The sequence below is a fragment of the Pygocentrus nattereri genome, chromosome 28 (genome assembly GCF_015220715.1).
Source record: "Pygocentrus nattereri isolate fPygNat1 chromosome 28, fPygNat1.pri, whole genome shotgun sequence".
Classification (NCBI taxonomy): Eukaryota; Metazoa; Chordata; class Actinopteri; order Characiformes; family Serrasalmidae; genus Pygocentrus; species Pygocentrus nattereri.
Window position 1 is genome coordinate 8,274,007 of NC_051238.1, and position 14,713 is coordinate 8,288,719.

A 14,713-nucleotide genomic window follows, 5' to 3' on the forward strand; every position below is an offset into this window, starting at 1 on the left:
CGAAAGAAAAAACACTGAGAGAGAGAGAGAGAGAGAGAGAGAGAGAGAGAGAGAGAGAGAGAGAGAGAGAGAGAAAGGGGGTAAAATGATATGGATAAAGAAAGAAAGAGATAAGATGTAGTTAGCAAGTGATGAAAAAAGACAAATAGAATGAAAGATAAACAAATACAGGGAAAGAAGACGCATTAGTAGAAAAATAGACAAAAAGTTGCATTTAATGGGAGAAAAAGAGTAAAGAAAGACAAACAGAAAAAAGGATAATGGAAGAGTGAAAGAGAGGATAGAGAGAAAAGGATATAAGGTATGTTAAAAAAAACAAGGAGAGGGAGAGAAAGATGGAGAGAAGAAACAGAAATCAAAAGAAAGAGAGAAGGCAATAAAAATATAAAAACAGACTGGGAGAAGCAAAAGACGAGAGAATGGAAGATAAAAAAGACATACAGCTCAGCTAAGACACAAAGATAAGATAAAGATACTGAAAGGAAGAGAACAGGTGAAAGGGGAAGACAGATAAATGAAAAAGAGAAGGATGAAGAAAGAAAGAGAATGAAATGTAAGATAAAGAAAGGGGCAGACAGGAAAGAGACAAAAAGGCAAGAAAGAAAAAGGAAAGAAAGACGAGGATAAAGAAAAAAGGAGATAATTAAAACATGACAGCGCAGTCTTTCAAACTGGAGCTTTGTCACATCATTTTCTGTATTCTTGTGGATAAAAATGTATTTTGAAGCTATAAAATGATGGTCGAGCCTGCAGATCAAATGACAGACAGTCCAGTCTCTGTAAGAGAGGACAAGGCCGTAAGGTGATCTAGAACAGCTCAGGTGCGTCCCAGCCCCCCAGCATTGGTAGAGATTTGAATGTGATTCTCTTTCTTGGTAGATAACCTATGACATGGCATTGTTTAATCTGAACACTTGGATTGATTAGGCTCATTTTGTTTTTTGTGTGTTTTGCTATCTGGTGTCAGCCGAAGGAAGATGAGTCTTGCTTCCTCACAGTTTTCTCCTCCTAGAGTTTTTTTCTTATCCGTTTTTCCTTGGCTGGCTCACTTTGCGCTGCATTTCCGAACAGCTGCTTTGTGAAAATGCTACTTGTAAAATGTCCTATATTGTAATTGTAAGCTGACAGTGTTTATCCAGCGCACTCTCAGAAAAGGTGCTAAACTCTCACTGTGGTGGTACTTCAGTGCCTTTAGTTAGAAAACAGTGGTATCATATCAAATCAAATCAAATCAAATTTATTTGTAGCGCTTTTTACAACGGATGTTGTCACAAAGCAGCTTTACAGAATTTCAGAAAAGACAAAGTTTCAACAGCACTGTAAAAATGTACAGAAACCCCCCTGGTGGGCAAGCCGGGGGCAACAGTGGCAAGGAAAAACTCCCTCAGAACTGAGGAAGAAACCTTGGGAGGAACCAGGCTCACCAGGGGGGACCCATCCTCCTCTGGTCAAACTACCTACAAGTGATTATACTACTAATATTAATAGCAGTAATATTGGTATTAGGAATAACTAGGAGTCTATGAGAACATCAGCGTAGGGTGCATGAGGAGCATGATATCCTACTGCAATTATATATATTTGAGTTCACTCCTACATTCATCTTGTCTTAACTACAGGGGTTTATCACATTTTTCTTTCTTGCCCCCTGAAGAAAGAAGAAATAAGCAAATGAGCTTTGTTCATTGAGCCTTTAGCTTAAAGAGGTGTTTAAAATGGGCAAAGATTTAGCACCTGTTTGGCCCAAATTTCCTTTCAGAAGTATCCTGATAGCAGGAGGATAGTGGACCCCTGGGACCCTGTTGGCCCGCAGATGGCAAAGCTCGCGACTCACTGGTGTTTTGCTCAGCATTTTCTGGGCAGCCCAACAGTGTCTAAGCAGAGTAATAGTCAAAATTCCACTTAACATCCCTCATTTTCCACTCACAGTCCAATTTACTTATTGTCCTTCCTTCCTTTCTTTAAGTATACTTTACAAATTAGTTTAATAAATAATTTTACATTTATGGCATTTGGCAGACGCTCTTATCCAGAGCGACTTACACTTTGATCATTTTACACAGGGAGGCCAAGGCGGTGTTAGGAGTCTTGCCCAAGGACTCTTATCGGTATAGTGTAGGGTGTTTGCCCAGGTGGGGATTGAACCCCAGTCTACAGTGTAGAAGGCAGAGGTGTTACCCACTACACTATCCAACTGTGTGCATTTTAATCTAGCTCAGCATCAGCAACATCTTCTATAAATCATTTTGCATCAGGCCTAGTCATTATATTTTTCTCTCACCTGTTTATAACATATGTCTAGGTTTGTTTTCTAACATAAAAGTCTGTGTGCATTTAAAACCTGTTTGAGAAGATTAAAAACTAGGTAGAGCTTTAATGCAGGACAATGATCTGGGCGGTCCGAGGGTGAACCAGCAGCAGCAAACCGTTAGTGGGGTGTCGACCTCATCAAGCCTGTATATGTTGACTATCTGGGCAGATTTGAGTGCATTTGTTTGGTTAAAGTAGTGAGCTAAAGACTACAGTTTGAAGTGTGAGCGTGCACCTGTATGTCACGCAGGCCGAACCAGAGACCCAGAGAGGAGAATTACCACCCTGCAGTGTCTTCTGGGTTTCTCAAACACTAGAAGAGCGAGTCTGAATGCATGAAAGAATGAATGGCTTAGGATGGAGCAGTGGAGCAAAATCACAGTTTATAGACGCTTAAACGTTAAGATGAAAGAACTCATTCATTTCCTGAACACAGCGCCTCCAGTACGCTCATGACGTCAGAGACAGCGAACAGCCAATGAGCTGCTCCGCACGCCAACCACTCAGCCATGATGGAGCGGTCGCGATCCGCTAGTGAACGACTTCACTCGTACTGAGAGGCGATGAGTCTCAGGACTGAATCGGCCACATGTTCCTTACTGCTCAACCGATTTTCGCCAGATTTGTTTAGTTATAATCCTCAGACACAGATCAGTGTAGGTTGCACGTCCCGCTCTCGGTAGCTTGGTAAGTGATTGTGAAAGTACTCGGTCTGCACCTGACGGGAGTTTAGCGAACACTCAGCGAATCCGTCAATGTGAGGATCACTTCTACCTTTTACACGCAGAAGGACGAGGCTGAAGTTGGCTTCCTAGTCTCCAGCTTCTTGTTTGAGTTTTCCCGTTCCACCTTAAATGGCGCAGCAGTCACTTTCTGGTGCCTGAAGCTGCACCATTTAAGGTGGGACGGGAAAAATCGAATAAGCCAACTTCAGGCTTCTGTAACAAGGCGCTAACGTTAATCCATTATGGATGTCTACACGGATTAAGGAATGCTGTGACATTATTAACCACCTTTGTAAATAAATAACTACTACATAAAGATCCCCTGAATATACTTTTAAATAAAACAAGCTCAATATAAAACCAGAGGCGACACACGGCCATATCAATTAACATCACGCACACAAAACCCTTCACACACAGAGTGCAGTGTGTTCCTGAAATAGTGTAGTTTGGGACCGGATCTCTCTTAAACTGCCGCTTTGTGATGGTCCTGAACGCAGTCCAGCAGCGGCGTTGACCGCCCTAAAAGGGCGGTGCTGTTGGCGTGCCTGACTGGACCCAATGCGGCAGCTAAGTATGAACATCTATGCCCAAAACACATTTGGTGTAGAAAAAGGAAACATACGCGTGAGCGTTCTTTGGTTTCTTGGTGAATTATATCTTTCTACGCCCTAAAATTAAAGGAAGGTTCCGGATAAGTGATCAGAAACTCTTTACGTTTAGCTCTATTCATCCCTATCCGCTGAGGACTCACGGGCGCCCTCTGCTGGTTTCCAGCCTTGTTATAGGACGTAGGAGGTGACCGGGCTCTTCGTAAACCGGCTCTGGTCGAACGCAGCCTGGGTGCTGAGGTCAGATCAGCTGTAGATTTGTGAAGTTGGCCGTGCTGAGTATTTTCATGCTTCAGTATTATGAATTTAGGCTGAAGAGAAGGCAACACCAAACAACGACCCGGTTTGGGACGCGCCCTCAGGCTCCCGGTGCTTTCTTCTTTGTTTGGATTTATATCAGATTAAATGTGGGTGGGGACTTTCGGATCAGAAGCTACTGATGGGACATTAGATTAGCCCGTGTTGTGGGCAAAGAATGTTGTTTACATATCATCATAAAAAATAAAATAAATAAATAAATACGCCTAGCATCACATGCGTAACACCAGTCCTCCTTAGCGGGCGTGGTCTATTTAATATGAGGAAGCTTGAGGCGGTTAATTAGGCATCATTACGCCCCCCCCCTCCCATTCTCACACACACACAAACAAATATCTCTCTCTGCCTGTCCTCTAGTGTTTTTTCTCCTCGTTGAAGCAATCAAGGACATTTTTTAACAAAATGCTTCCTCCTCCATTGCTCTCAGCTTTATCCAAGCTGGCGAGTAAATGTAAGAGAGAGACAGAGAGAGAGACTGACTGACTGACTGACTGACTGACTGACTTGTGCCTGCTAGATGTTCCCCTTCAGCCACACAGCCAAGTTAATGTCAGTGATCAGTGAGGCAGTGTGGGAAATCTTCCTCTGAGGGTCTTTAGGGTGACTGAGAGCTGAGTGCCCTGTATTGCCCACTGTAGAGCAGCTTTCTTCCTTTAGGCGGTCTCTGTACAGCTTGTTCATGTGTCTGGTTTTGTCAGAATCTTTATGTAGGGCTGGTTCTGTGTTCTTGCTGCCATGCAGACATGTTAATGATGTGTGTGTTTGGCTGCAGTGCGTGTCCAGAGGAGTGGTCAGCGCCAGTGGGACTCCAGTGTGAACTACCTCAGTGCCCCCCCTCCGCCCCACCATGGCAAAACCCCCCCAGCCTGGAACAACAACACCCCTACACATTCCCACTGCAGATGTGAGTGCATTGTCTCATGAGTGTATTAGTGTGTGTGCATGCTATGCACAGCTGTGTGTGTGTGTGTGTGTGCATACAAATGCAGAGATGAGGTGTGTGTGGGCAAGCGCAAGTGAGCAATTGCAGATGTGAGGTGTGTGTGTGTGCGTGTGCATGCAAGCGAGCAAATGCAGATGTGAGGGATGTGTGTCTCTTTGTTCAGTACTGTGCAAAAGTTAAAGACCACCTTTCATGCATTGAGCTTGCAGTCAAAATAGACATTATGTACAAGAATAAATAAATGAAAATTACAAAGTAGCCTCATCAACTAAATATATTTTTTCAGTATTGTGTCCACTCTTTACCTTCATTACAGCCTCCCATCTTTTCAGGAGACTTGGGCTCAATCCCATTTCTTATTTTTACTCCTACCCCTTGTTTTTGAGTGTCACCTTGACCCTTGGAATTGAGCTACAAGGGGTAGTGGTTGAACTCTTCCTCTACGAAATAGGACCCACACATAAAAAGAGCATTACTTCATTAACGCACTCCTCATTTAGGCCATCATATGACTTCAAAGAGGGGGGAATATGACAGTTATTTATTATCGTCCACCTCTAATTCTTCAGTGATATGAAGCTGAAGTCAGTTATTCGCCAGCTTCTTGTTTGAATTTTCCTGTTGCACTTTAAATGGAGCAGCAGTGACATTCTGGTGCTTCAGGCGTCAACACTGCTGGACTATTTAAGGTGGAACGGGAACTGTAGCTAGTTGGGTACTCAGACATTAGCATACTATTTTTTTAACGCTTGTTATGAAGAAAAGGACCAAAATACATTGAAACGACATTAAACTAAGATAATACAATTTTTACCAGAGAAAATGCTCACGTTTGTTGGTTTCTTTGGTCTCTTGTGCTCCATCTTGACCGTTTTTCTGTTTTGTTTTTTTTTCCTCCCCATAACGCTGTGCTTGGAGTGTGCCTCTGAAAAACTTCAGTTTAGACGGCCATGCAGCCCTAACACTTCGCCCTACCCCTCTATCTCAACAAAAATCAGGACACCCTAACCCTAGGCACAAGCATGCAAAACGGAGGGCTAAATGGTAGGGGGGAAATGGGCCTTGCTTTTAGTTACTCAAAGAAATTTGCAGGGATTTTTTTCCACAACTCAAAATTCAGTCTTAGATGGTTTTTCTGGTTCTCGTCAGACCAAAACACTCTTTCATCTGCAATGCTCTTTTATGTCTGTCTCCTTTTCTCAGTATGGGCTTCTTAACAGCTACACCTCCTTTCAGACTCCTAGAGCTGGGTTGTCTTGTGTTCACAGTGGAAGGATGGACAGAAACACGTGTGGTGGTGTTTTTTTTTTTTTTTTCCCCAGATCTGAAGCAGCTTTTTTTTTTTTTCTCTCTCTCTCAAAGACAAAAGCTCATGAGACAGATTTGGTGATCTTCCAGGCATTGCACGGTTATAGTCCCATGTTCTCTCTAGCTTATATTATAACCATATTTTTGCATTCTAGTTCTGGAAAGTTTGGGTAGTTGCTTGTGTGAATGTAGGGTCTCTATGCAGGGTAACAGTGTCGGTGACTCCTTTGGGAACTGTTTTGGTTGGGAGGACACAGCTGTGGCTGGTTTTAAGATTGGAAGGATGCAAGAGTTAAAGTGACAATAGGGTGTACAGAAGTACATAATATTGAAAAATGAATAGCTGTTTTGACTGGAAAAGAAACAAAAGGGTGGGCTCTGATTTTTGCTCTGTAATATATGAATGTTAAAATGCATGTACATGGTTGTGCATGCAATCATAGGCGTAGACAGTGGATGTGCATGTTTGTGTACCTGCGTGCATAAATGTGCGTATATGTGCTTTACAGTAGATTTAAGTCAAATAAACTAGTCGTATACGAAAGTGTGAACTCCCCTTCACAAATTACATTTTGTGGATTTGTTGAAAAAAAGTTAATAGAGATCACACTTAAATATGGCGATTTTCTGCTAGTTTTACAGCACAATTTCAGTGTATTTATTTAACAGTCTGTGACAAATGAAACAAAGTATAAAATGTGTCATAACTTTTTCACAGGCTGTGTTTTGTTTTATTTTTTCAAATAAAATGTTATACTGCATTGTAACATGCAGATGTGTGTTCTCTGTAGAGGACATGTTAACGGTCACCTTTTAATCAACAATATCAACAAAACGTGTAGTTTGACCCGGGGTGCCCAAATTTTGCATCCAGCTGTATCTATGAAGCACATTGTTATTGTTTGGGCAGCGGTGGCATCAGGCAGCTCATCTCAGACGTCAGGTTTTCACAGCTACAACTGTGGCTCTGCATATCCGGCCACATACCCCTGCAGCACGCTGCCCCCGTACCCCTCCAGCCCCCGCAGCAACACCACCAAGAGGAGGCACAGGAAGAACGACCACAAGAGCTCACGTAAGAAAAGATGCTTTATTTCTCAACTCTGCTTTGAATAGCTTTATTGGCATGTTAAATTACTGTGTTGACAAAGCATTTAACCTGTTTATCATATATCTTGTGTCATATTCAGTCAAACACAGTCAATCCTGCATATTTTCCTGTTCCATGTTTTGACTATACATTTACAGTTATATGCAAAAGTTTGGGCAGATTATGATTTTGTTGATTGCAAGGAATTTTGGATATGTACAATATATCCAAAACTCGTGCTATTACTGGTGCCATGCCTTTGATGAAACCTGTCTTTCTGCAGTGTCTCTGTCCTCCAGTACAGTGGGTGTTGGTGGTCAGGTGGTTCACACAGAGGTCAGTGAGGTCATACTGAGGGGTGACCCACTCACTGGGTTTGGCCTGCAGCTGCAGGGCGGAGTGTTCGCTACAGAGCCGCTGTCCGCACCAGCTTGCATACGCTTCATAGAGCCAGACACTCCTGCAGAAAGGTGAGACCTACACACATACAAACACACCTATGCTCACACTGCAAACAGAACTCCCAAGCCTGGTTCTAGAGTACAGCATACCATCCCTCTTACAGAATGATTCAGACTTGTTTGGAATTAGGGCCGTAAGTCATATTTTTGTAGGTTTTGGGATAGAAGTTATGATATGATATATGATATGATATGATATGATATGATATGATGGCAAAACAGATGACAGCCAATGTGGTGTAACATTTAAATGTAATAACTTTGGTTGCGACAGTAGTCACATTTAATCTGCATCATCATAAGGGACTGCCCCCCCCAATTTATATATATAACCAATTCCACCCACTAGTCAGGACTCGATACCATCAGCACTAGGAGGGCGAAAGCAAGGCACAGACTTCCTCTGAGACCTGTGAGGCCAGCCACTGCATCTTTTCAAACTGCCGCTAATGCAACTTCATTGGACAGCTGAACACTGCAGAGGAGTGCCAACCACCAGTTCTTTCATGTCAGTTAATAGACACCTACTCTGGCTAGCATCAGGCTAGGTGATAAGAGGGGATGGGAGGGCCTTTCTACCCACCCAGAGTGAGCGAGTCCTATTGTGCTCTCTTGGGCTCCATTAGTTTTCCATTAGTTTTTCGATATCTAACAACTTTATTAATCATTGCATTTTATGTCCATATCATGCAGCTCTGCTTGAAATTAAAATTTGTTACCTTAATATTAAAATTTTTCTTTCTAAAAAGTTACTGTTTTAGAGAATTGTGTATCTTACAACAGCAATGATGCTTTAACAACTTTATCAGCTAATTTTCAGACCTTTCCAAAGATAGAACGAAACATTTTTGCTCGGTCTAGCTCATTGCAAACCTGTACCAGGTATTCAGTGTCTTTAATGACTTGGTTCAAGAATGCTGAGAGTTGAGAGTGAGCAATAATATGTAGAGCATGTCTCGAGGTCAGAGTAATGGAGTGGGAGAGACTGTGTTAGAGAAGTGAACACAAAAATGTGCAGGCAGGAACACTGCAGAGCCAGGGTTAGTGGTCACTGCGATAGCATGTGATTCTTTCTGACTTTCTTACTTATTTGTTTTAACCAAGTTGAAAAAGAATGGTTGCAGACTTAAAATGAACCTAATAGCCTGCAGTACCTCCATGAGCCCGAAAAACAGCCATGATTCAATTTGGCTGACTGGACAAGTTTCTGGATGTAGGCGACATCAATGTTTAGCCACTTTTGCATCAAGGAATAGCGCAGTTCAGACAGATTTCGTGGATGCCTTCCTTGCCGTCTTGTTCATTGTTCCAGGCAGTTCCACAGATTTTTAAGAGAATTCAAATCCAGGAATTTTGTGGGCCAATCCAGATGTGTGAACCTTCCTGAATGTTCGTCATGCCAATCTTTTCACATTTGCAGCCCTGTGAATGCGAGAATTGTCATCTTGGACAACGGGTAGGAATATTATGTTCTTCAGTAAGATAATGAGCAAAAGGCAAAACCTGGCGGTCCAGAAGCTCAATGTCAGCACTGTGGTTCACATTTACTGTCACCTCAACCAAAGGACCCAGTTCTGTGTAATTAAAACACACAGAACATCAGAGTTCCTTCAGCTTGAACCGCACCTTGCATGCCATCCTCATTGAAGGCTTCCTGAGGTCTACAATAAACACAACACCTAGCATCATTCCCATACAGGCAGAAATGAGATTTCCGTGCCTGGAAACGAAGTGTTTTTTTATTTTTTTTTATACAGTGGTCCATGTCCAAGTTTTGTAGACTGGGATATGTGCCGCTGCAGGTAGACCTGTATGACCATACTCTTTAATACACATTCAGCTACTTCCTTCACACTGTGACTTTTGGTATGCCCAAATGCAATCACTCCTTTTTGCCAATCATTAAAATCTGTTCTTGACCCCTTTTTCCTCACATCAAACAAGACATTCACTGCACTTCTCAGTCTAAATCCAGTCACACACCCGTAGGTATTTAAAGCCCGATCAGTACATTTACGGCATTTGGCAGACGCTCTTATCCAAAGCGACTTACAATTTGATCATTTTATACAGGTAGGCGAAGGTGGTGTTAGGAGTCTTGCCCAAGGACACTTATTGGTATAGTGTGCTGACCCAGGTGGGGATTGAACCCCAGGCTATAGTGTAGATGGCAGAGGTGTTACCCACTACACTAACCAACCACCGATCATCCTCGTGCAATGCCAGCTGCAGGAGCCTGAAGTTACTACTGCCTTAATTACACAAGGTGACTAATTTTTTGTCCAGAGAGCATAGAATCAACACAGAATCGCCACTGGAGCATCTTTGGAAACTGCCCAAAAACACAAATGCTAGTCAGCCAGACTCACTGTCTATGACTCTCACATAAAACCAAATGCAGGACAGTATAGAGTAAGAGATAAATCAGAACTTGGGTCTTCTTCACTGCTGCTACTGTTGTGTGCTGGAAAATGGACACAGGTACTCAAACCAGAGTACAAGCGGTTCTGGGTTCAGATTTGTATCTGTACTGTGCTGTGCAGTGGAAAATGCCATTTGATAAAGCATTGCCGTTCTTGTTCCAGAATTTGAAACTCGTCTTGGTGTACATGATGCAACGTTAACTGTAAAGTACTGCACTGCTGGATTTCACTACAAAAAGCTACATAAACCTCTTCTATGTGGTCAGCCATCTGAGTTTTCCTGGTTATTTTGACACGGTGCTGATGGATCATTAATCTGTACTACGCGGCTGGTCAGAAGCAATCAAATGCACAACACGCAGCCAGCGGACCAACAGGAGTAGCATGTTTAGTCTAACCCATGAGAGATGTGTGCGTGTGCATGTGCATGTTTGCGTGTAACAGGGAGAGGAAGTAATGCATGCTGCCCTTTGCTGCTGTCAACCATCATTAGAAAATGCTTATGACTGGACAGATGGACACATGTGCCATCACACACAAACATACTCACACACGTACACAAATGCACAGGGACAAATGCATGCGCGCACACACACACACACACACACACACACACTGTGTTGCGTGTCAGAGGGCAGTGAGGTTGATTAGACCCCTGAAGTGAGTTTTGCTCTGGCTAAAAGCTGCAATGATTCAAGACTGGCCAGCTTAATCAGATACTGAACTAAATAGTTCTGCTTGAAACATATTTGGGTGGCATATGAATGGTGTTTGAACGTGCTGTTAATTTTCCGACAGTAGTAGACCACCAGTCACCTATTCATAGGTTTTTCACTAAATTGAGTGGAAATAAAAACTAGGCTACTTTTATATTTACCACAGCTGCCAAAAAAGATTTGTTACTTTGATTGCAGGCAGTAAAAATGAAAGTATTTTTTCTAATGAATGTATATTGATCCTAGTGTTGAATAGCTGGCAACCTAAGGACTCACAGGCATGTACAGTAAAAGAAGGGGCAGAAGAATGTGGCATGTTAGGTGGCATGTCGCCTATAGCCAGGTTTGATTCACTCTGCTATGGTGATTGTGAAGTTCTTCTGGTCACTGTAGCTCTCTAAAGCCATCAAAACTGCAGCCCACATTGTGAAAAATGAGGGAGATCAACTAAGCTAAAAACACTACTGTTTATTAGAGTAAAGGTGAACAGGTTACAGACCGATAGCTGAACTTGAACTAGAATCGGTGCTCACTGTGTGGTCTTTCCCCCATATGCAGGGTTATGAGGGGCAGAGATAGGGTGGCCATCATGACCCAATGCATGGCAAAATAATAGACAAGCTGTAAATGCAGAAAACACAACATAAGTGCTGCATTTACAAACGCTCCAGAGTCAGTCACAATACAATGGAAATGCATGGACCCATTCAGTTTAAGTTCTATGCAGCAAAAACATTCACCTGGAAAAAATGTTAATAAAAAAAGTTAATCTAGCTTGTATTTCAACAGATAACTGATATCCCTGTATTGTAATGGGACTTGGTTGTAGCATATCAATATAGAGTAGCAATAGATATGACTGACAACTATGGTACTACAGCCATGACATGTGAGAGAGCTGCCTCACCAGCCAAGTTAACCATTAATTTACTGGAATGTGAGTCTCTGTGGTCTTATCATCTTCATGGATCATGGATATTCCTCATATTCCATCCTATTTGAGAATATTCCGGAAGCATTTCTATTTTCTGACTCACTTCCACTGTTGTGTCTTGCACAACTTTGCAGCATTTCTGAAGTTGCATGTTTTCTGTATTTGTAGTGTGATTGTGAAATGTAGTTCAGGTGTAGACATTGTGATGGAGGTGTTTTCAAATTTTTATCGCATGTATCGGTTTGCAGCATTTTTTTATTGTACTGTGTCTGAGTGTTGTCAGCCAATGTACAATGGAGAGGCAGTGTCTTTTAATTGATGCTGTATTAACACGACTATAAAAAGTAAGCTAAATTATTGATAATTTAAAAGTATTCACCCATGATTTCTGGACTTGCATGTCCATCCCCCAAATTAAACATCTGTCACTAGAATATGAATATATATATTTTTTGAAATCCATGATTTTGTTTTGCCCAAGTTGCCGCCTGTGGCAGTAGCCTGTTTGTTGATTTACAATCTGTGGTAGCCAGTCTATAGCTAATCAGTGGTCAGTTTCTGACCACAGAGCTGCCCTAGGCTGGATATTTTTGAATACAAAGTTTTTCATGGGCTTGCTCTTACACTCACTCACTCAATCATGTTTAGCAGGCTAAAGATTCTCATCAAGGGGCCACTCTAATAGCCCTTTAGCTAGCTTCATAAGAGTGGTGCTTTGCATCACTGACACTGTGTTCTTGTTGAGTGGTGGACCACTATCCACCTAGCAGTGACACTGAGACCCTTGCTAATAAATTGTGTACAGCCTGAACTTGTACACTTATATAGTGTATGACTAAGTTAGGTGGGCAGTAAGTAGACAAGTTGAGTGGTAGAAGTTTCTAATAAAGTGGATCTGATGTAACTGTTGCTCACCTGTCACTGTTATTTTGTAGGTGTGGAGTGCTGCAGGTTGGGGACAGAATTCTATCCATAAACGGAATTCCCACTGAGGATGGAACACTGGAAGAGGCCAATCAGCTCCTCCGAGATGCAGCTCTGGCCAATAAGGTCACACTTGAAGTAGAGTTTGATGTTGCAGGTACAAAGTGATGGAATACTTCAGAGGATTCAGAGGAATAGTTTGACAAAAAACCTCAAATCAAGTCGAACAGCCAATACATGTTTGGTACTCGTTTATTTTTTTAGTTATCTAAAAAACAGGCAAAAGACGAGCCTCATGGCTTTCTACTGCTTTTTACTCTGTTGTAAGCTTAAATCTGTCCACTTTTGTAGATAACTTTTCCACACAGAGTCAGAAACCATAACCACATCTGTTTAAGATTCCTTAACCAGCAGTGTTTGAGGCAAATGTGTGATGAACACATGAGCTGTGCAGGCAGTTTGCACAGTGCTGATTAAAAGAGTACAAGTCCAATGCAAAACCGAGGAAGTAAACTTCAGACACCAACATATCTTGGCTGATCAAAACCATTTTGGATAAGAGGATAATAAGATTTTTTTTTTTTGCTAAACTATTCCTGTAATTAATCACCTACTTCATAAGCCCTTCATAAGCTTTTTACTGTGTATAGTTGCAAACTGTATTAGGCTGGTGTTTCACAGCCCAACCCTACTGTGTCTGTATGCTCTCTCTGTCAGAATCCGTAATCCCCAGCAGTGGTACCTTTCAAGTGAAGTTGCCAAAGAGGCGTGGGGTGGAGTTGGGAATTACAATCAGTGGTGAGTAATGACCAAGAGGTGGCGCTGTTGCTTTATGGCACACAGGATCAAATATTAAGTCAGTTCCTTAATAGAAAACTTTACTCAGTTGTTGTTGTTGTTGTTGTTGTTGTTGTTATTATTGTTATTATTATGATTATTATTATTATTTATTTATTTATTTATTTATTTATTTTGTTCTTTTGGACCAAAACAGCAAGCAAGAAGCCAGGCAAGCCTCTGATCATCTCTGAGATTAAGAGAGGCAGTATTGCTCACAGGTAAGAGCTCCAAATGAAATGTTTTATGTTTACCATTTTATTTTCTGACACCTTTCTATACACACATACGTCTTACATCAGTAGTATATACACAGTACTGCTCAAAAGTCAGAGACCACCCTTCGTTTATGAAGTTTACTGTCAAAACAGCCATTAAGTACAAGTTATTCATTTTTCAAAGAACATAATCTATTTATATAAGGAAAGGGGATGTCAAAGGAAAACGGGAGTTTCTAAAACTGAAATAAAATATTAAAAATACAAAGAAAATGTGGCTCCTAACAACCACCTTCAGGTCCTGTTAGACCACCAACACTGTCCCCGTCATATAAACAGCACTTAAAGCTTTCGTCTCTGAGAGAGAGGAGAAAATCAAGCTGCTTCAGATCTGAAAACATCCACTGGTGTTTCTGTCCATCCTTCCACTGTGAGATGATGACTCAGGAGGAGGAGAAGAGCATGGCAAATTTTACAACACTGCAAGTTTTTGGGGGTTACTAGTAATATGAGACGGAGCAAATGCAACCCACTTCTAAGACTGACCTTATAAAGTGTGGTGTGGAAAAACATCCCAGCAGTTTTCTTTGAGAATCTGAAAGGAAGTCTCCTGCAAAAAAAATGTAATGAATAGTGGGCCCACTAAATAATGGAAAAAACAGTGTCTCTGTGTCAATAATATTGTTTCTGCTTTTTTCTTACAGTGAAAAATGAGAAATATGTCCTTGATGGCCACTTTCACTGGAAATTAAATAAATGAGGGGTGGTTTCTCACTTCTGCACAGTACTGTATTTATAAAAATATATTCAGGAGAAGACAACCAAATAACAATTCATAGAGAGTAACAAAAGAAGTAAACAATGAATAAATAAAATGGGGGTAGGTGAGTGTGTG

General features: G+C 41.6%; 1 protein-coding gene across 6 annotated transcripts in view; it reads left to right on the plus strand.

The window, feature by feature from the left end:
- Positions 1-14,713, plus strand: part of grip2a (glutamate receptor interacting protein 2a) — a 65,386-nt gene that overhangs the window by 36,163 nt on the left and 14,510 nt on the right. For all 6 annotated transcript variants that reach the window (XR_005129829.1, XM_017720441.2, XM_017720443.2 and 3 more), the window contains 6 exons: positions 4,737-4,868; positions 7,126-7,290; positions 7,589-7,775; positions 12,775-12,920; positions 13,481-13,561; positions 13,758-13,821. Coding sequence is in view for 5 of the 6 variants with exons in the window: in XM_017720441.2 (XP_017575930.1) it covers positions 4,737-4,868; positions 7,126-7,290; positions 7,589-7,775; positions 12,775-12,920; positions 13,481-13,561; positions 13,758-13,821 (775 nt within the window). In the remaining variant the exon portion in view is untranslated. The remainder of the gene's footprint in view (positions 1-4,736; positions 4,869-7,125; positions 7,291-7,588; positions 7,776-12,774; positions 12,921-13,480; positions 13,562-13,757; positions 13,822-14,713) is intronic.